General features: G+C 32.7%; 4 protein-coding genes across 5 annotated transcripts; 1 reads left to right on the forward strand and 3 right to left on the reverse strand.

Annotated features, from left to right (window-relative positions):
* The first annotated feature begins 4,691 nt into the window (after positions 1 to 4,691).
* LOC137835747 (NAC domain-containing protein 68) lies at positions 4,692 to 7,341 on the forward strand. The gene is made up of 3 exons (XM_068644380.2): positions 4,692 to 4,966; positions 5,304 to 5,590; positions 6,352 to 7,341. The coding sequence occupies exons 1-3, from the start codon at positions 4,792 to 4,794 to the stop codon at positions 6,931 to 6,933; spliced, it is 1,044 nt and encodes a 347-aa protein (XP_068500481.1). The 5' UTR covers positions 4,692 to 4,791; the 3' UTR covers positions 6,934 to 7,341.
* A 275-nt stretch (positions 7,342 to 7,616) lies between these two features.
* LOC137835749 (syntaxin-71) lies at positions 7,617 to 10,441 on the reverse strand. Of its 2 annotated transcripts, XM_068644381.2 has the most exons (9): positions 10,184 to 10,441; positions 9,959 to 10,084; positions 9,009 to 9,165; positions 8,831 to 8,916; positions 8,612 to 8,680; positions 8,465 to 8,509; positions 8,320 to 8,382; positions 8,151 to 8,227; positions 7,617 to 8,029 (listed from the first exon to the last, which is right to left on the reverse strand). In XM_068644381.2, exons 1-9 carry the CDS (start codon positions 10,337 to 10,339, stop codon positions 8,017 to 8,019), a joined length of 792 nt encoding a protein of 263 aa, XP_068500482.1. In that variant the 5' UTR covers positions 10,340 to 10,441; the 3' UTR covers positions 7,617 to 8,016. The 2 variants fall into 2 exon arrangements, with proteins under 2 accessions (XP_068500482.1, XP_090158300.1); XM_090302174.1 differs by lacking the exon at positions 7,617 to 8,029 and having other exon boundaries at positions 8,147 to 8,227.
* A 965-nt stretch (positions 10,442 to 11,406) lies between these two features.
* Positions 11,407 to 12,114, reverse strand: LOC137835750 (uncharacterized). Its single transcript, XM_068644382.2, has one exon. The coding sequence runs from the start codon at positions 11,910 to 11,912 to the stop codon at positions 11,595 to 11,597; it is 318 nt and encodes a 105-aa protein (XP_068500483.1). The 5' UTR covers positions 11,913 to 12,114; the 3' UTR covers positions 11,407 to 11,594.
* Positions 12,115 to 14,894: 2,780 nt separating this feature from the next.
* On the reverse strand, positions 14,895 to 19,434 carry LOC137835752 (MLO-like protein 6). The gene is made up of 15 exons (XM_068644385.2): positions 19,225 to 19,434; positions 19,082 to 19,139; positions 18,775 to 18,992; positions 18,504 to 18,620; positions 18,361 to 18,421; positions 18,012 to 18,100; positions 17,797 to 17,871; positions 17,352 to 17,446; positions 17,185 to 17,234; positions 17,054 to 17,094; positions 16,793 to 16,966; positions 16,631 to 16,666; positions 15,803 to 15,870; positions 15,647 to 15,707; positions 14,895 to 15,530 (listed from the first exon to the last, which is right to left on the reverse strand). The coding sequence occupies exons 1-15, from the start codon at positions 19,333 to 19,335 to the stop codon at positions 15,129 to 15,131; spliced, it is 1,656 nt and encodes a 551-aa protein (XP_068500486.2). The 5' UTR covers positions 19,336 to 19,434; the 3' UTR covers positions 14,895 to 15,128.
* Between the last annotated feature and the right edge of the window lie 1,813 nt (positions 19,435 to 21,247).

Genomic DNA, 21,247 nt, shown 5'->3' on the forward strand with positions numbered 1-21,247 from the left:
CTGGAGGACTTGACGTATTCCTTGATATGTGGTCTTTTGGTAGGAATAAGTTTGGTGATTGTTATAGTAAAAAATACCTTAGTTTGATTCTTAGGGTTTAGTTAGAGCATCCAAAATTTTGTGTGTTTGTTCATAGTGAGAGATGTATTTTATAAGTCCTAATTAGTTGTTATGTCATCCTCTTAATCTTAACTAATATTATTTAATTCTTAAAGTTTATATTTTCCTCAACCAATTTCAAGTACCACAAGCAAACATTCTCTTATTTTTACTTAAGATTCTAGGTAATTTTATTGAATTTATCTGTTAATGATTAGTAGACCCTATTAGAGTCCTTTTAGATAAGTTACGTTCCATTTTAATAGGAGATCAAACTAACTAACGGTACACAACCCCCTTACTCAAGTCTGTTAAGGCTAAGGACATAACTATACTCAAATTTTGGACGAATTAAGCCTTAAGATTTGTTAAGTTGACAAAATTTGCTCATTATAATAAGTTAATTTATGACGGAAGAGGTACCTTAATTCGTCCCAAGCTATTTGCTCTTGAGAAACTCCTTGATGGAATTTTTAATGGGGCCTATAAGGCTCTTATGCTCGTTGTTGTGTCATCTCAGTTTCTCTTCTTAATTCATCAACTACCTACATTATGTGATGCAAGGATGTGAAATCTCCTTCTTTTGAGGCTTGAGGTTAAGGACTTCTCATGTGAAATTAGGGGTAATATGACTTTTTACTCAATGTTGGAGATCCCACATCGACTAGAGATGAGAGCCTTTCATAGTATATAAGTGGGTGCAAACCTCAACCCCATTGAGCCGGTTTTATGGGGTTGAGTTAGGCTTAAAGTCCACTTTGTAATATGGTATCAGAGCCATTTCGAGCCTATCCTAGCGAGTATTTGTTGGGCCTATCGTGCCACCCGCTATCGGGCCGCTATCGGACCACCCATAATATATAGTCCCACGCACGAGCTTCTATCTATCACTCTCGGCGTGAGGGGGTGTGTTGGAGATCCCACATCGACTAGAGATGAGAGCCTTTCATAGTATATAAGTGGGTGCAAACCTCAACCCTATGAGCCGGTTTTATGGGGTTGAGTTAGGCTTAAAGTCCACTTCGTAATATGGTATCAGAGCCATTTCGAGCCTATCCTAGCGAGTGTTTGTGTTGGGCACTATCGTGCCACCCGCTATCGGACCACCCATAATATATAGTCCCACGCACGAGTTGGTAGTCTCGGCGTGAGGGGGGTGTGTTGGAGATCCCACATCAACTAGAGATTAGAGCCTTGTCATTGTATATAAGTGGGTGCAAACCTCAACCTCATGAGCCGGTTTTATGGGGTTGAGTTAGGCTTAAAGTCCACTTTGCAATATTCAATGTGGTGTGGAACCAATTTTAACATCCCCCACATATGATACCAAAATATTCTAGCAAAAAATACCTCAATTTGATTTATATAGTTTCTAGCTAGAGTATCCAAAAGTTTGTGCATTTGTTCATAGTAAGCAGTGTATTTTATAAGTCCTGGTTAATTGTTCTATTATCCCCTCAAACTTAACTAATATTATCAAATCCTTAAAGTTTTGTATTTTTCTCAATCGAATCCAAATACCACAAGCATACATCCCTTAATTTTGCCTAAGATTTTAAATAATTTTATTGAATATCTATGTTTGTGATTAATATACTCTATAATCAACTGACTTTTTAAATAAATTACATTACTTTTGAATAGAGAACCAACTAACTATAACGTGATCGATTTAAAAGTAGATATTTTCTTTCAAAATTATTATTAGAGCTCAATAAAAAAAATTGAAACTTTTGAGATTTGAATATCTTTTAAAACATAGGATATCGAAAATGTTTTGAAAAAAGAATTGGAAAAAGAAAATAATTTTTTTAAAAGAACCCGTTGAGAATTTTCAGATTTCATGAATTAAGATTCTCCTCCTTACTTTCCTTATATGATTTAGGTAAACACACAACTTTAACAAAATACTTAAATATCATTATTGCTTAGAATGAACATATATCAATAGCAAGGGGCTTCAATAATTTTGGGAAAAGAATACAATAAAAAAAAGATAACAAATTTCCCCATCTTTTGTCCACTCAAAGGTAACCATATTTGCATTTTAAAAAAGAAATTGTTAAGATTTGGAATGAAACGATCATTTTACGATTAAGATTGCTTTTGTGCAGGGTGTAGTTGACAATGAGTGGGGCCACAAGAACATGGGTTCCCAGGAAAAAATTGAAAAGAAGCTTGCAAAAAGTTATGACACTTTTTTCTTTTTCTTTGGCCATTTATGATAAATAATGATTTCAGAGAAATGTAACGAAAATTGGAAATAGAGAAATTTGGGTGTAACCTCAATTTTCCTCCAATTTTCAATTGGGTTTATGGCCTAAAGCTCAAACTAGATGCTTTTCACATTAAAATGGGTGAAATAACATAAATAAATTAATATTCTATCATTATTAACGTGTAGAATTCTTTGCCAAAAGAAAATTATAACCTAAACCCAAAAATTTGGATTCTACCTAAAAAAGTCTATTGACTTAACTGTATATTAGATTACATTTTATTAGTAAAATTTTTATTTTTTTTGTTCCACTATGATGGGAGGTGTGGAAGGAAATTATAAAGATGTAGAAAGCAATAACCCGTTATATAATTATTTTTACAAAACCTATAAACATCACTCTCACACACTAGGAATAACTCTTCTTTCTCATCTTTCCTTTTATCTTAATTAATGATTTAGTAACTTGCTTTTAGGTTTTAGATTAAAATAAATTAATGATAAAGACTAAGAATAACCTGATATCTTCTATACATATAAGAGTTTATATTTTTAGCGATATACTGAGTTAATAGACAATTTACATTTTAATATTGTAATGAAGAGTTAAAATTAACTTTGAAATTGAAAAAAATGAAAAAAAAAATCCTTGAAATTTAGTCTCTTCGTAGTGTTATGTACTGTTAGAAAGGTTAGATAAAATGTTAAAGGTTTGAATAGCAATCGATTAAGTGCATACACGATTTATACTTTCAAGAGAATTATCTAACTGTGTTTGAATTGTCTTTATTCCAGCCGTTCACCAATATCATTATTTATGATACCACTGTTGAAATTCTTTTAGAAGATACACCGGAGAGATTCACTACCAATATGTTATTGTATCTTATATGGTTTTTTCTTGATTTATTGGTGGTAAATTTTCTAATGTATCTCTGTAGAAAAATCTGTAATAGTTAAATTGATTGATTCTTATAATTTCAAGAATGATAATTTTATATTTAACCAAGTGAGTGATTTGAGAAGCATATATCTTATGCCATTAGAGTAGATACTTTTCATCATTAAAATGAAACCTACAAAGCATGAAGTGAGGTATGAGCAGGTCACTGCAGAGTAAAAAAAATGTTTGGCTACTAAAATAACTTAGTGATGGACGCATGAAATAACCATCCTTGGATTCGAGGTCTTAATGGACAAAAGATGACGAAGAAACTCGATTGGAACTAAGTTTTTTTTTGTGTCAACGTGAACCAGAATTTTGATTATTTACAACTTATGCCAGGTAGTTTCCAAATCAAAAGCTGCTTTCGCTGGTGACGAACAAATTGAAAAACCTGGGTATCATCGGTTTGTTTGCGACCAAAATGCTAGTGCAATGTTTGAATTAAGGTAATGTTTTCCCTGTTGCTTTTGATTAGGTCTATTTTTGTTAACGAGATTCTAGTTCAGCACGACTATTTTCCATTTCTTAATTTGCTAGCATTTGAATAATGAAAAAAATAATAATGTGGGAAGCTCATGCGTTGATGAAGTTCCCACTAAACTTGGTTTATGTTTCACTGCTTGGAAATGGGAAAAAAAGGACAAGAAATGAGGACAAGGTTAATATTGAAATGAGGAAGTTTCAAGGCATTGGAAGACTTGACATTTGAAGAAGCTTTATTATGTCTCTGTAATAAGACAACTCGCGAAGTTCTCCAAGGACACAAACTCAGCGCAGAAACCTATGCAATCAGACTCACCATAGCCTTAAGTTTAAATACTACATAGTTGTTTAGTGTTGAAGAGGGTTCTGTAACTTAGCCAAACAAACAGTGAGAAAAACAAAAGCCCTTAGGTACCCTGAGATTTTTTATTTTTTAGTGGAGGGAGGGAGTTATTATTTGCTATGATTATCAGAGAGTCAGTATCAGAGGCTATTTAAATTTGTCGTCTGCATTGTGTAATTCAATCAAACAAGCAACTTATCTTAACCTGTTAATCTGCTTCATTTTGGATACATTTTTCTTTTTGCACAAGAGTCCCGTCTACAATAAGGTTGAGAAAGTGACACTAACTTATTATGTCACAAAATTAATTTTATATCTCAGTTTTAAGTTTGTGCAATGCTCAATTTATAGCAGAATTATGCATTGTGGTGATGAGGTGTTAAGCAGATTGTACTTTATCTATCATGGGCAAGTTGCTATCTAGTACGTAGGTGAAGGTCAAATCATTGAGTAAAGCCAAATTGATGGGTTTCTCTGTCTTCTTCTCTCAAACTTTACTTGCAACTAATTGGTTCCTGTCCCTAGTATCTTCTCCACAATGTTGGTAATATCTGCATGGGACTAGAGACATATTATATATACTGCGGATAAGTAGATAACACTTTACTCTTTTATTTAAACCGAGCCAAATTGGTATTATCGGCACTTGTTGATTCCATTGGTCTCTCTCTCTCTCTTTTGTTAAGAGAAAAGTATTCTTTGATGGAGGGAGATCAACTGAACTCGGGTTACTCTTTCCCACCTGGCTTCAGATTCCACCCTTCTGATGAAGAACTCATAGTTCATTACTTGCAAAACAAAATCAGTTCACGTCCACTTCCAGCATCTATTATAGCTGAAATAGATCTCTACAAGTATAACCCGTGGGAGCTACCCAGTGTGTCCTTCGCCATGCACTCACTCCTTCTGTTTACCAAGGGATTAGATAAACTTCTCTGAAATGCTTTCAAAGAGAAGAAAATACAATGAAAATTTTAAGAACTTTCTTCATTTGTTAAACTTATGCTCAAACTAACTTCTTCATAAGAAAATAACTTGTGCATGGTGCATGAGATAAGATGAGAAAACTTGTTTTAGCTTATGAGATTTTTTATTTTATTTTCTTCTCTTATAAATGTTTCTGAAAAAAGTTTATTGAGACACGTCCTGAGTCATGTTGATGAATGCAGTTAAGAAAAATGAATCCTGTTTTTGTTTTTGTTGTGAATTTGCAGATAAGTCTTTGTTTGGAGAAGAGGAGTGGTATTTCTTTAGCCCAAGAGACAGAAAGTACCCAAATGGGTTGAGGCCAAACAGGGCAGCAGCCTCAGGATACTGGAAGGCAACAGGAACGGACAAGCCAATTCTTTCTTCTAGTGGATCAAAGCGCATAGGAGTGAAGAAAGCTCTGGTGTTTTATTCAGGTCGACCTCCTAAGGGATCTAAGACGGATTGGATCATGAATGAATATAGATTGATTGACACAATCACCAAATCCTCCAGGCTAAAAGGCTCCATGCGGGTAAGTGTTCTTGTAAACAAACATTTTGCTTCCATGGAAGAAAATAACCAGTTTAGGATAACAGGATATTTATAGCAGAATTGCTTTCAAACAGGATCTTGAACCACACAAACTAGCCATTCCATTTGGTTTCATATTTTCTAGCTGCAGGTTATAAACCAACTCATCAAACACATGATTACTACGAACTTAAAAGTGTTGAAATAAGAAATGCAGTGCATTACAGTCTAAATAAAAACAATGTCTGCTCGAATCTTTCAACCAATTAAATACTTGTTTTGTCCTGCTAAAAGGGTGGTCTGATGTCCCTATGAAAAGGGAGATAAAAAATTCATCATTAAAAATATCACTCCCAATTTGAAGTTGATATTAAACTAATGTAAGAATGAATAGTTCTTTAATTTTTTACATAAATAAATAAACTTCAACCATTCTGCTAAAACCTCGTAACAAAGTCAATTGAACAGCATATAGATTCCATTGATGAACCGTATGAAACGGGCAACTTCTCAAGGGTACGAATTTAGACTTCGGTTTTATGCAAGTAAATTAGATTTATGGATTATTAAAAGGCTATATATTAATGGTGGACACACCAATCATTTTAAACCAAAGAAAAAGATATCTAGGATTATTTTTGTACTAGACAACTTGCGAGGTCTATTCACACTATTTTCAAACATGCTTCTGAAACTGTGATCCCTTATTCTTAGTACATGAACTTGATGCAATAATGATAAGCATGTCTCTTGCTGTCACAGTTGGATGACTGGGTACTGTGCCGGGTTCGACATAAAGGCTACTCTTCGAAGATATCATGTGAAAATCAAGAGAATCCTAGTGAACTAAACCTTTCTGCAAAACTACCGAGGAGTGAAGAATATCCAACAAACATGAACTGTCGGACTGACATGATCACTGATTATCAATACAAAGACTATCAGATCATAGCCTCTATTCTTGTTGGTGCACCTGTATCTCCCACTGAAAACATGCCAAATATGAGCTTTAAGGGCTGCAAAGGCACCAATCTAGTTTCAGTTTTTGAAGATGGTTTCACTAAAGTGAATTCTCAGATGACTTTTCCTTCTTTGGACAGTTACTTCAACCCACTGGCAAGAAAATCTAATGAAGATGAACAGGAGGGAAATCTCATTTCTTTTAACAGGAAGTCTGAGAACAAAATGGATGAATCACCTAGCAGGGTGTTGGCCAGTAGAGAATTGAACTGTTATAACCAAAACCAGTCTCAAGATGACATTTTCAGTGAGAACCTACCTGACACTGGCATCAATTTTCAAGAGCTTAACGATTTAGTCTTTACAGGAAGGTACCCTCAGTGATGAAAGTTCTTATTATAATTTATAAGACAGTCAAAGTTCTTTTACTTCACAGGTGTGGACTATGCAACTTATGACGTAGGTGTAACCGGAAAGATGATAGCCCGCAATATTCAAGCGAATGATTGATCTATTTCTTTATGCATGGCTAACATGGGGCAGTATAGAAGTTTCCTTGTATTCATAAAATTCCTTGGAAACAATGTAAATAATGCCCCAGCCAATTAGCTTCTTGAGCGTGACCTGTGTCAGTTCAACTAGTACTTTATCCTACCCTAGTAATCATAGCATGTAGAAACCATTTGTATCTATCCAACCTACAGGAGTTGCTTCTTATTTAAAGTTCACATGTAAAGAACATCTACATGCTTCTGCGTATTATAATACCTTCTCAGGAGTTTTTATTTTACTTGTTTAAGAGTAATTTATCATTTTTAATTTTGTTTTGCATGTTTTACTCTAATGTTAAAATTTTATAAAATTCACATTTTATAATTTTTTATTTCTACTTTAATTTTTACTACTATTATAATTAATTTTTTTATATGAAGACCTCTTCATTAGAGATGCTCTGAGCCTATTTGTTATCGGAATCTAACCTCTTCCATTATGAACACTTCAGCGTTGAACCAGCATAAATCATTATGAACTTCACGTAAATGTTTATATGCATTCAGAATTCTTTTGCAGTACAATTTGCACCAATTGTTTCAGTCACTGATTTAACATAGATGGTAATTGAGGTAATATTTAATAATACAAGTTGTTTTATGAGAGGTTATGAAAGAATGGCGTTAGAAGACAGATGTGCCCCAAACATCAATCTTTTAACTAGTATGCAGAAACTTACATGCCAATAGAATTAGTAGGCAAGACTTGTAGAAAAGAGTGATGATATATTAAAGTGGCCATTGATACATCACAGAATTACAAAGCACATTGGTAAAATATATGTTGCCATTCTCCAGCAGGTGAAACATGATGCAGTGTTGGAAAATTACAGTGACAGCCCTCAGATAGCGCAAGGATGTAATACCATGTTACAACCGGACACCAGTACAACAAGGGAGAGAATTCAACATCAAGTCACCTCAGAGCACTGAAATAAAGACAGGATATTGTGTTAGCGAGGAGACGAAGGAGTACAGAATTAGCATAATTAAAGAAATTAATTAACACTCTTGGCTAGTTTTGTTATGATGAACACAATTGCAGCTTACTTGTATAAATACATAACGATTCCCAGAAGAACACAGAGTAGAATGATGTCAATGATGAAGTTTCGACTAGACCTTATCTGGAGAGGAAACAAAAATTGCAAGATAATTGAAACTTGTATTTTGAAAAAAATTTCACAGAAAGGAGAGTGCAATTAATCATGTCAATTACCTCGTTGAGAGTTTTCTTCAGCCTCACGTTAGTGTTTCTCACTTCAGCTGTTGCCTTATCCACCTGTATAATCAGGCCGCACTTTATATGCATTCATGACAACATCATTCTGAGAAAAACAAGACTGAATAAATATCTATTTTACCTTATTGTCAATTTCATCCATTAGTGGAACTTGCCGATCCAATTCCTGAACATAGTTGGGGGGAAATATGAGAAAAAAATTACCCTCTTAAAACCCACATCTTTCAACAAAATTCCCAAACAGAGCTAGATGCATAACAGAACAAACCTCATTCATATCACGGGCCAGATCCTTCAAGGTATCCAATCCCTCCGATATGATATCAAGTCCTTCATCCTGTACAAATAAAAATTTGACTCAACAAGACTATAGATCAACCCGTGGCAAATACCATATAATGAAATGATTATAAACGTCAGGCAGTTCCTAATTTAGCAATTAACGTAGACAACAAGGTAATTGGAATACTGAAGAAATTTTGCATACCTGTTTCATCCTGCGCATCTCATACTCTTGTCGGAACTGACTGGATTCTTCACTTTGTTGGAAATATTCACCATCAAGTTGTCCCTCTGAGGTTGGGAATGAAAGTGACAATCGCGATTAACAATTAATTCAAATGCTGCTGATGGTAAATGCATTCAATATTAGTAATGCCGATCACCTGATGAGTCAAACTTGATATGTGGCTGAGTTGAGGTCTCATTCCATCCTGCAGTTTGGATACCAGAAATACCATCTGGTATTGCTTGGATTCTCTCGGGCAATGCCAGAACAAGATCCTGACGAATGGCCATATCCTCTTTTGTGAGACCTTTAACCTGTTAATGTTAGTATTAGATTTTTATATGCATCCAAAACCTTGCTTCCATTATTACTACTTGAAGATAGCATAGACCCAAGACACAAAGCAAACTGAAGTATATTAATACCTCCCTCTTTCGAAAATATTATTAAATAGCAGTTACTTTTATTTGCACCCTAGTTTTTATTTTTAATCATCGATTCCTCGGTGAAACAAACACCAATAGAAGGTGGGCCATTAAGCACATTCGAAAGATTTCTGTAGCCAATATCTTGATCCTCAGCCAACCCTCAACCAGTGACAAAGAGACTCTAGTGAAATCAAAACTCAAAAGAATGGAACTTGTTTCTTAAGCTTGTTAAGCCCTCTACCAGACAAATTATTCAAATTCATGATCACAATCATCTGCGTCTCGTCCACATCTTCATCCCTTCTGAAGAATTTTGTGTAACTTGTCTAACAAGTCATTCCTAATCCTTCATTCTTTATTTGGTGTACAATAACTAAATGAAGATTTCAATGAAACTACTCAAATCTCCCTCCACCGGGCCCATTAGGTTGGCTATTCCTAAGGCCATAAAAAAATGTCAATATGGTATTTTTGTTTAAACCATGATCAGTTAGAATTGATTTTCAGTCTCTTAATCATACTTTACCCAGGCATATTCCATAATTACCTCCCCTGTTGACTTGATGATAGAAAAACAAGTCTTTTGTTAAATGCTAATAAAAGTTCACTTAAAAGGTGAAAAAGCAAAACAGAGAAACGTTAAAGCTGATGAATAGGTTGTGAAGGAAGCTTTGTGGACCTTCTTATTCACCAATTTGCGCAGTTTAGGAATCTCGTCCATGAGTCTACCCTTGGTTCGACGAACCTCCGCATTCAAAGAAGCAGAAACGGCCCTGTTGGTCTCCGCGGCAGCAGCCTCCGATTTCTGCATTGAAACAAACAGGCGCGTAACGTCAATTCCAAGAAAAGCAATGCGGAAAGAAAAGAGAGAAGAACAAGAAAAGGGAAGGGAAGAGAATGGAACATTGAGAGCGGTTTGAATGCTGGATTCGACAGCCGCATAGAGGCGAGCAAATATGTCGTCGCCATAGGCGTTGAGCTCGCGCTGCTTGTCGATGTCGTATTTGTCATATTTGTGGCAAATGGTATCGACGCGGAAGAGAATGTCGATCACGGACATTGTTACCGTTACTCTGGTTTCTCCTCAGGTTGATAATTTGTGAGGGAAAGTCTGCAAAATAAGGAGTGGCAATGGAGACGATTTGGGGAGAGAGAAAGTTGTCAAAGTGCTTCTTTTTTGTTACTCTCCACTGTTCCATCTCAAACGCAAACCAGCCGTTCAACGCACAATTCGCTGCCACAACCCTTCATTACCAATGCCAATGCATGCATGCCTTTCTATTCCCAATTTCGCCTCATTATAGTTAACGTTACCTCATTATTAATAAACCACTCTTTATGCTAATTATTTAGGAAAATTTGTTCAATCAAATTTATAAAATCCTCATCAAATAATATAAATGAAGTTAGTTAATTGAATTACCTACCAAAACAATGTAGGTCAAAGTTATTGCTTCATTTTTAATTGTGTCGATGTTTTTCATGCTTATTAAATTTATCGGTTAAAACATTTTAAAACAATTATCTTGTTTCAAATTAAGAGTGTTATTGAGTTGTTTAACGTATCTATTCCTATTTAGTTTTAAGAAAATAAAAAAATGCAAATAAAAAATTAAATTTCTTATTTTTCTATCATTTTCAATCAGAAAAAAAAATCTCAGATTTATTAACTTTAGATTTTGATTTTTTTATTAAATTCAAAATTTATTTTTTTTGAATAATTATTTAAATAGACTATAATATTTAATATTTGAAAAAAAATATTGAATTTCACCTAAATTAAAATAAATGAATTAATTTACATTGTTCAGTTAGATTGAGTCTTCCGGCAATCATCAGTGTTTTAGTCTATGAGAAACATCAAATATATGTCTTTCTAAATTTGGATTTGTTTTCAACAAAAAACCTAACTTCTTCAAAAAGAAGAAATTGGGAAACACAATTGGATTGGGACCTGGAACATGCATTTTCTCCCTACCACCAAACAATGGTAGAAAACATCAACTCCACCTGTTTAACTTCAATAATCGCGAGATTGATTCATTTTAAACGTGAGTTCTTGAAATCATTTCTGCAGGAAAATATCTCAATTCGTATTCAGATGGAAAAAAACGAAACAAACTAGAGTTGATAACAACGAAACTAACTGGTATACATGATTAAATAAAGAAACGACATAGATCTATGTTTAAGGGCACAGTAAGAGATTTGACTTCACAAGAACAAAATACTGAAATTGCAAATGTGAATGAAAAGCCGAAATAAACCAACGAGAGCGTGGATCAGAACCACAGATCCAAAAGAGGATCGTGGGATCAAGCGGCGCCGCCGGATTTGGAGCGGTAGAGTTTGCCGAAGACATGGAGAGCGGTGACGAAGCCGATGAAGCAGAGGCTCATCACCAGCACCACCGTCGGCGAAATCTTCAGCCCCGGAGCATCGTCCGTGTAGAACCTCAGCATGTTGCCGCCTCCGCCGCCGCCGCCGACACTGGCGCTGGTGGAGCTGTTTCCACCGGCAAGACGGCGACGGCGCATGCCGGCGGTGGCAGCAGCAGAGCCGCGGGGAGCCGCGATTCCTGGCCGCGCGGCCGTTGAAGTGGAGGACTGAGACTGAGAGGAACCTCTGGCCATGTCGCAAAAACAAGGATGAAGAAGGAAGCAGAGAAATTGGGAAAAATGAAATTTGTGGAGAGAAGAAAAAATAAGAAAGAGTTAGGGTTACAATAGTGAAATTAGATGGGTCTCATCAAAATTGGGATTTTTGTGGGTTAAAATATTATAATCATTTCATCTTAGCTTTAATAAGAAATTTAGTCTTTGTAGCAAGATAGATAGAATAAATTATACTATTTTTTTTTTAACTATTTGTATGTATGTATTAATGAATCTTTTATTCTAGAGTATTAAAGAGATGGATTAAAAAATTATTAAATTGGGTAGATTTGGTAGTTGATGCGACAAACATGTGTATAAATATGCACACACACAGAAATGTATTTCATAAAATTTCCACAATTTAATTCTTTTATATTTTATTCCTTTCTTTAAAATTTAAGATTAACTAGATATTTATAATCAAGGAATCTTATAGGTTATATTTACTTATATTTTAAAATAATGTATATCTTAAACTAAATTTATTTAATGGATATCATAGATACTTTTAGAAGGGAAAAATAATTATTGCTATGTTCTAAGAATGGATATTTTCTTTTAGCGAGTTTTAATATTTTAAAAAATTATCTTAAAGCATATGTGAAATTAATTTTAGGACTTCATAAATTAAAATCGGATTTACAGTTCATCTTTTGTTGGTTTAAAAAGTTATTTTGTTTTTAATATATTAAAAATACTATTAAGATTTTTTAATTTGTAAGTCATAGAACCTAAAGAATCAGAAAATGAATTCACCATGGTTATAAAAATTATACGACGGTACTCATAGGATCATAGGAAAGAAAAGTCAACTTTTGTTTTAAGTGTTTTCGTAAGCCAATTCAAGGCTAACTCCGAAACGAAGAAGTAGCAGCAGTGCCTACATGATCTCAACAACAATATTTTAATAGATATTAGATCCAATCTATTCTGGGTGGTTGAGATGATCTCAATAACATAAATTATTCATCTCCAAACATGTCCATCAAACTGTACAAAACGGCATTATCTCAAATTATACTTGAAAAATCTCATTTTATAAGTCGGTTTTATAAGGTTCAGTTAAACTTAAAATTCACTTCTTAATATGGTATTAAAGTCATTTATAGTATCATAGTGAGTGTTTGTTGATTTTATCAGGTCACTCGCTATCAAAAGGTTATTCATTATCAAGTCGTTATCGGACCATCCATAATATATACTCGTGACTTAAATTTGTATAAGTTGAGGTGACATAAAAAAAAACAAATTTATTTAGTACATGGTACTAAACAAATTATCTCAACTTAATAAGAACACTCGCTAAATATGTTTTTAGTTTCTTGAGAAACAATTCTTTTTAAATATGTTTTTAATTTCTTGAGTAACAATTTTTTTAAATATATTTTTAATTTTTTGAGGATTTTTTTTTTAATTTTTTATAATGATAAATGTAAATATAAGTAAATATAGGTGTAATGAATATTATATATGAATGTTAGATTATACAAGTCTAACTAGGAGTATTACTCGAATGTCATTAGTGTTAAACTATTATAAAACTATGATGATAAATAACATATAACTTCCCCATGAAACTCAAACACTTATACAACAGACAAATTTATCCATAAACATTTTTTTAAAAATAGAAAATAAATATTTTCTTAAAATAAAAAAAGTAACAAGCAAAACTTAAAAATGATTTTTTCCATAAGTTAGAATTAGCTGATATCAACATTTTAAAAAATATATGTAAAAAAAATCTCTTTGGATTAATTTATAAAAAAATTACTTCATTTTTTTCTTCTTATTTATTTTTCTTCTTATTTCTTTTTGTGAAAAGTTTTGTCCCTTTGAAATTCGAGTTTTTGACCATTATGGAGTTATTTTTTATTTTTTTTTACTAAAATGGGGTCTGTTTAAAAGAAATTACAAATTTAGACAAGTCGTGTCAATTCGGCACAATTTCATATACACAAATCGTCCTAATTAAGCACGACTTCTGTCATGTCATACTGAAGTCGTGCCAACTTGGCACGATTTCTACCTGTCATACTGAAGTCGTGCCAACTTGATACGACTTCTGCCACGTCATAATTTTTATTTTTTTAAAATTTATTGTTTGTATATTGGATAGTAAGTTATATAATATTAAAAATTAAGTTGATACATAATGTAGCAAATGAGTCAAATCACAAATCATAAATAATTTAAAAAGAATTATATATATTTTAAATAAGTCAAATAATATAAATAATTTGACTAATGTAGCAAATCACAAATAACAAAATTATAAACAAATCATAAATTATGATTTTTTTTGTCTGAACTAATAATTATTTTTATCACAAATCAAATAATACATTTTTCGGAAATCTGTTTATTCTTTTAAATGTCATTTATATTAAAATATAAAAAATATAAGTATTATAATTATTTTCAAAATGATTAAATAACTGTAAATACTTTTATATATATATATATATTATGAATATAATTTAAATAATATAAATAATTGCATTTAGGTAACAAATCTCAAATAACAAAATTCACAGATTATTCTTGCTTTCAAACAAGAATTTTATAATAATTCATTCATGATACTTTAATATCTTTATACAAATCCAAATAAAATAATTTATTTATATTATTTTGTTATTTATGATTTGACTTATTTGCTACATTATGTATCAAATTAATTTTTAACATTACATAACTTACTACCCAATATATAAACAATAAAATTAAAAATAAAATAAAATATATATATAAATAAATTTTGTTGACACAACTTCAGTATGACAGGGCAGAAGTCGTGCCAAGTTGACACGACTTCAGTATGACATGACAGAAGTCGTGTCTAATTGCGACGATTTGTGCATATGAAGTCGTGTCAATTGGCACGACTTGCATAAATTTGTAATTTTTTTTAAACAGATTCCATTTTGGTAAAAACAAAAAAAAATAACCCCATCATGGTCAAAAAAAACCTTGAAATTCAAGTGGAGGAATTCCTACAACCATGTGTAGAAAACTATAAATGAAAGATCTAATGCCTGAAAATTTTACTCAAGGTGAGATGCAACTACAATCATTATTATCACATCTCTCTCTTGAGTTATTTTGAGTTTTTGACCTTTTATACAATAGTTTAATACACACGCACCATAAAATCAAAGTGAATCTCTAAGTGCTATATAAAATTTGTAATCATCTATTATCAAATGAAAACTCCTCGCCGTGTTCAATATTAATCTCGTGTTGAGTCACACCTGATCCCGCAAGGGCTGAGTTCAACTCATTCACATCTTCTAGTGGGCCATGATCCAAGTGGCCCATTTCCATTTCCACTTCGTGATCATGCACCTTGGATGATGGGCTCAAATCCATCTCATAGGGATGATGGGCCTCAGAGTCAGTGGGATAGATGTCAATTTCACTGTGGCAGCGGCGTAAGAGATGGGCCTGAGATGTAGAGTGATTGGGGGTTGTGGGCCTTGACTGTAATCTACGGTTCTGTTGCTTGACGTGTTTCTTGGCTGCATGGTGCCAATTCCTCAGAGCCATGGCTACTCTTTCGTTGAATATGGTTGGTTTCATGGTTGAACCCATCTGTTCTCACCCACCACCATTCAATTTTTATTCATTCTTAAATCCTCTTTCAGAAACTCTAGGTCAAAAACGTTGCATGCATTTTATATATAATGAGATCATATCGATTAAACTACCTGTGTGACGAGAGCATAGAGAGGAAGAGTTACGTAGCTGCAAAGGAATTGAACGAAAACCCTGCCACATCATCCACGTTAATTTTATACGATTAACTTCAGATTAATATAAGCAAAGTTTTAGTTTGAGTGTGTTATCTAGAAAACAGAACATACCCCATTGAGATTTTAATCACCACATCCTCCGTCTGCGAATGAAAACAGGATTTCATCCCAAACTGAACCTGTAAAACAAAGTCCACAATTCATATAACTATAATTAACAGCAGTAGAACCCACGATACTCTTATTCATGAATGATAGTATAAAAAAGTGGATTTTAAAATATCACAACTTTAACAAAAAACTGTTGTTATTAAAATAGATTCTAAATATTTACGGACACAAACATACGTAAAATTTCTAAAATATAGAATACGAGGACACAAATTTATATATTATATAATTATGAATTATATAAATTAACAATAAAGATTTATGTGCACAAGTATATTCCAGATTATTTTTTGGAACCGAAAGATTCTTTTCATGACTGGTTCACAAGGATTTGTTTCTTATTTTTATAATCCTAATAACAATATATACAATAAAGTTTGAATTTTAAAAAAATTAATGTATTTTTCCTTTTTAAAATTATGTTAGAACAGTATTAAAATTGTTAAAAATATAATAAATACTCTTTGAATTGGACACTTTACGGATACGTATCCTATCGGTGTCATACTAGTGTCGGTGTTCGATACGCCATTTAAGAGGAGTGTCCGAGTTTCATAGCTAAATATACTATAAAATATCTTAATTTATAGTTGACGTGGAATCTTAATAAATAAAAATAAAAATTTTAGCATTTATTACAATTGCTATCACAAATCACAAGTCTTGATCATGAAGAAATGTTTACATATATTGTTGAATAGTTTATGTATTTTAGTGTGAAATTTTTATTTTTTTCCAATGGTATGCAGAAATAAATGCACGACTGACCGCAGTCCATGAAAAGTAGGCAAGTTGGAAAGCGTTCTGTTCCAATGAACATGCAAGAAAAAGAGACATAGAAGACTTGGATTAGTCACTTTATGAGAGAAAATTAAGAATCTGAATTTGATTGATGTTCATGCTTTGAAAAAGTGGTACACGCTTTCATACCTGAAAGAGCACGAAATTGACGAGGTAGAGAATAAGTCGAGGTTTGTTAAACCAGAAGAGATCATCCCCAGGCTGCACCAGTGGCATGCCCTTTACAACCTCTCCTCTTTCTTGAATTCTCTGACCCATCTTCGTTATTATCACTTGCAGCTTCGTTCCCACTAATAGAACAATCTGCATGCATTTTCACCCCGTTAATCATGATTACAGAAAATAAAATATCATTAACTATTAATCAAGTCCTAATTTGCATGGGCTTACTATCAAAGGAGCAAATGGCAGCCACAGATAAGAGTACCAGCCTGTCCATATACAAAAATTATGTAAGGAAACGTAAGTTTAATCATAAAATATTATTTAGCTTGGTGAGTTATTATATATAAGATGTGTACCATGGGTGTGAAACAGGAGAAAAAGCACTGTGATGAACCAGATTGGAGGACTGAAATATTAGAAAAAACTGTTAATTAATTATACAATGATTTTCTAAATCAATTCTGACATGCATTATTTCAAATAATGGTTACTGCTTTTACGATAAGCAAATTAAGCACAAAACCTGATTTCAACGACCACTTTGAAGTCCTCTTCCAAAGACCTTTTGATATATTGCCTAAAGTCGAATTTATGGCGACTTTGAGGTCCCAAATGCGCCTAAAGAAATTCAAGTTATATTTTTATTAAGAAGACAAGTTCAAAGAGTTCACACCTACTTCGTTCGAAGTCGTAACAGTTTCATATTTTTTTTAAAGTTTACTTCAATAAATTTCATAATAAGTTTCATGTTAAGTTTGTGATATAAACTTTGTTGCAAATACTTATGTTGGTAGGGATGTGAATATAATTTGTTGATCACAGACTAATTATAGTTGGGCATGTTGATGTTAAAGGGGAAATAGTTTACAGTTGAATTGAAAATGATTTGATTGTAGAAATAAAAAGAAGAGAAAACCAAATATGAGTAAAAAGAATAGAGAAAATTAGTAAGGGTGTAATGTGATTACCATCATAAATCCATGCCTCAAGGTCAAGTAATCAACTTTAGGAACTGAGCGTACAAACTGCCTGAAGAAACAAATCTGTGCATACCAATAAGGTAAAGCAAAGAAAACAGTTGAATAGGTCTGATGAAAAAAAGTTCTTCTATACAGTTAATGATCACGAAATTTCATAAAGGTTTGACAGAAAAAAGAAGAAACAGAAGCATGAGATCACATACAATCCAAACTAGGATAGTGTGTTGAGTCCAGAAACTCAAGTGTCTTCTTCCAAACGAAGTCTCCCTCGCAAATCTAAACCGTTCAGGATCTGTGGTAAACAAAATGTGAGTTTATGCAGTACTTTTCTTTCAAACTGTTATAAAATGCTGTTACTTTAATTACAATATCTTTATTACTAATTAATGGTAGCTAAGACTTAAAATAAATATATAATGAAGTGAGGATTCAATTCACCACATTTTCAAGGGAATTCTTAAATGTTTAAAACAAGAAGGTGGGCGTGAATATTTTTTATTTTGAAATTTAAAGAGTATATTTATATATTGGCATGTGCAGAGACAGACAAACCGTGTGAAAATTGATACTGTGCTGTTTTTGTTTCCTCTTCCCACCGTTTCCACCTTCTCATCTGTCATTGGTTTATTCAACAAAATGAGTAAATGAGAGATGTGTTATAAAAGTTGTTAAAGAATTAAACATACATATTTTACCTTTGCTCTACCAAGAGCCAGAGTGAGAATGCAGTAAAGAACGTGAAAAACAGCCAGCACGAAGATAAATATATGGAGTTGATGAATGCCCTCTGATGAGACAAACGGGACTTTACCCTACACATTTCACAATATAAATCACATGATATGCCAAAGTTAGGTTAAAAATTTAAACGAGTTAGACAAAAAAAAATACAATTATAGTTTTTATATGAACTGTTAAACAGCAGCCCTGATAGTTCTTAAAATTTGGAATAGGTGAGGAACTGACCTGTGCCGCACACTTGTCAGTTCCTCCCGCCGCCAAAATACGGCGTAGATTTTGGTTGTGATCGGAACGGAAAAGCTCCGGTAGTAATCTGCGGGTGTGGTCTGTTTTGTGAGTGCAGGGGTGGAATGTCCCTGCAACCTTTTCTGATATACATATCCTCGATATTACACTTTGTCCTACCGTTAGAAGCAGCGATATGAACCCCAATAACATAAGTTCTGCATACAATTATTAAAAACCTGTGTTAACTTGAGTGATTAACCTTTAATCGTGACAGAAAAAAGTGAAAAGGTTCAGATTGACACACCTGATTTGATCTTTTCAAGTGACTCATATAGTGCTCTTTTGTGCTTCTTCTTCAACCACTTCGCGAAGATACATGGTGCAACAATTCGTTATAGTATTGATAATTAAGATTAAGCAGTTACAGATGGGTTTATGCATGGATACCTTTCCTATGAGATGGAAGATGTGGTCGATGACGATAGATATGGTGAGCAAAACGAAGCAAACAACGGCTACAGCCCAAGTAGGAGTTTCCTCCAAGCTTCTTCCTCCCATGTTTCTGAGTTATTGGCTTCTTAGTTTCTTTCAATGTATAAATAGATAGATAGTAGATTATGAGTGATGAATGACAGGAGGAGTAGGGAGTAAAAGCTTAGCTAGCTCCCCGATTTTGAACGCAAAAATATATACCCTAGTAGTGTGACAAAGTTCACACTACTACAAAGTTCCATAGTAGATTATTTTTTTTATTAAAAAAACACATAATCATTCCATAGTTTCATAATAGTATTCACAAAGTTCTAGAATTTAGACTAAAACCATAAATTATCTTTAAAATCACAAATATTTTTTTTTATGATTTGTATCTAGCCAAAACACAGTATATACATGGACTATTTGATTGATGATTTGACGTGCTTTTAAATATATTTTTTATTACTATTTTGGTTAAGTTTATTTATTATTTTTATTTATTTATTATATAAACTATTTATTACTTAATTTGTTATTTATTTTACTTATTATACTAATTTTGAAAAAAACATAAAGTTTAGCGAACCAAATCGTAAAATTATGGTCATGATGACTCACAAAATTTGATGACCAAAACAAATCACTATCCTAAAACAAAAATCGAAATAGATTCTTATATAAATAACAGGCATTTATGACTTATTTAAACACAAATTTTAACAGGATTCAAAAAGAGAGAAATTAAAAAAAAAAAATATTTTCCAAATTAATGAACTAAAGAAACGATTTTATGATAGTTAGTTCAAAAATTAAGGGGTTAAAGGTATTACAGTTATTTAAATTGTACTATTTTGATTTTTTTTTTATGAGCAATGTACTATTTTGATTGATGACTTGACTCAAATATATTATTGACTGGAATACTAGTGATAATATTTGAAGAAGAAGACTAAATAAATGTTAAGTGTATTAAATTAGTGGAATGACGTGCAGAGTGGGTAAGTGCAGGAAATCTTCCAATGAGATGATGCACTGAATCCTGATGATTTAGGAATGGCCAAAGGGTCTTTGGTGGAAAAATTAAGGACCTAACTATCTTCAAGCATATACCTGCAGGACAGGCACCAACAAGATCATTGCAATCAGACCTAATTTCTCTATTAATTCGCCAGTGGTGTATATATATAGCAGCCAAAATACATGCATATTTATGTTCATTTATGTTCTATGGTCCAACCAAAATATTAATTGTTTTGCATCGAGTTATAATCTTGCCTTGGCTACTTTACTAAGGTCCAAAATATTTATTAAGCACAGTTACCCAAAATTATGAAATGTCCTCTGCTTTAGGTTTATTACATCAAGAGTGGTATATAATGTCGAAATATTCATTTTCCTCATGTGATGCATAGTTAGTTTTTACCATAGTAAATTAAAAAAATTCCCTATATATCAAATACAATATTAACTTAAGTTATAAATATGACCGTCCCAAAATCTAATATATACTTTCTATCTTATTAGGTAGGAATCTTCACGAAACTATGGTCTGAATTATAAAGAATGATAGCTAGGGTGCTATGCATTAAAGCTACAATGTCAAGAAGTGGCTACAACAATTCTTTGCGATAAGTTGCATTTGAATTAATTCACGTATAAACCTTACCTTTCTTTATTTTTTTGCTATATTTTTCTTTCGGAATGTTCTTGGAATTAATTTAGCTATAAGTTATAACTACTTGATCAAATAAGTATTCATGAACATCAAAAACTAAATTCTAGCTACGCGTATTTGACTTGTTGCGATCGAGATAATGACTTAATTGGAGGCTTAGAATTCTGTACAAGGCTGTAACTTAGTTGACTCACCTTGGTGCCTACTAAGCAAATTCCTATTTAGATTCCATAAATAAAGAGGTTTGAAGTTTGAACCATGGTTTCATATTATTATGTTAAATATTAATTTCTGTTTTTAATCCAAACTTATTACTTA

The sequence above is a fragment of the Phaseolus vulgaris genome, chromosome 5, assembly GCF_051622355.1.
Source record: "Phaseolus vulgaris cultivar YP4 chromosome 5, ASM5162235v1, whole genome shotgun sequence".
Taxonomy (NCBI): domain Eukaryota; kingdom Viridiplantae; phylum Streptophyta; class Magnoliopsida; order Fabales; family Fabaceae; genus Phaseolus; species Phaseolus vulgaris.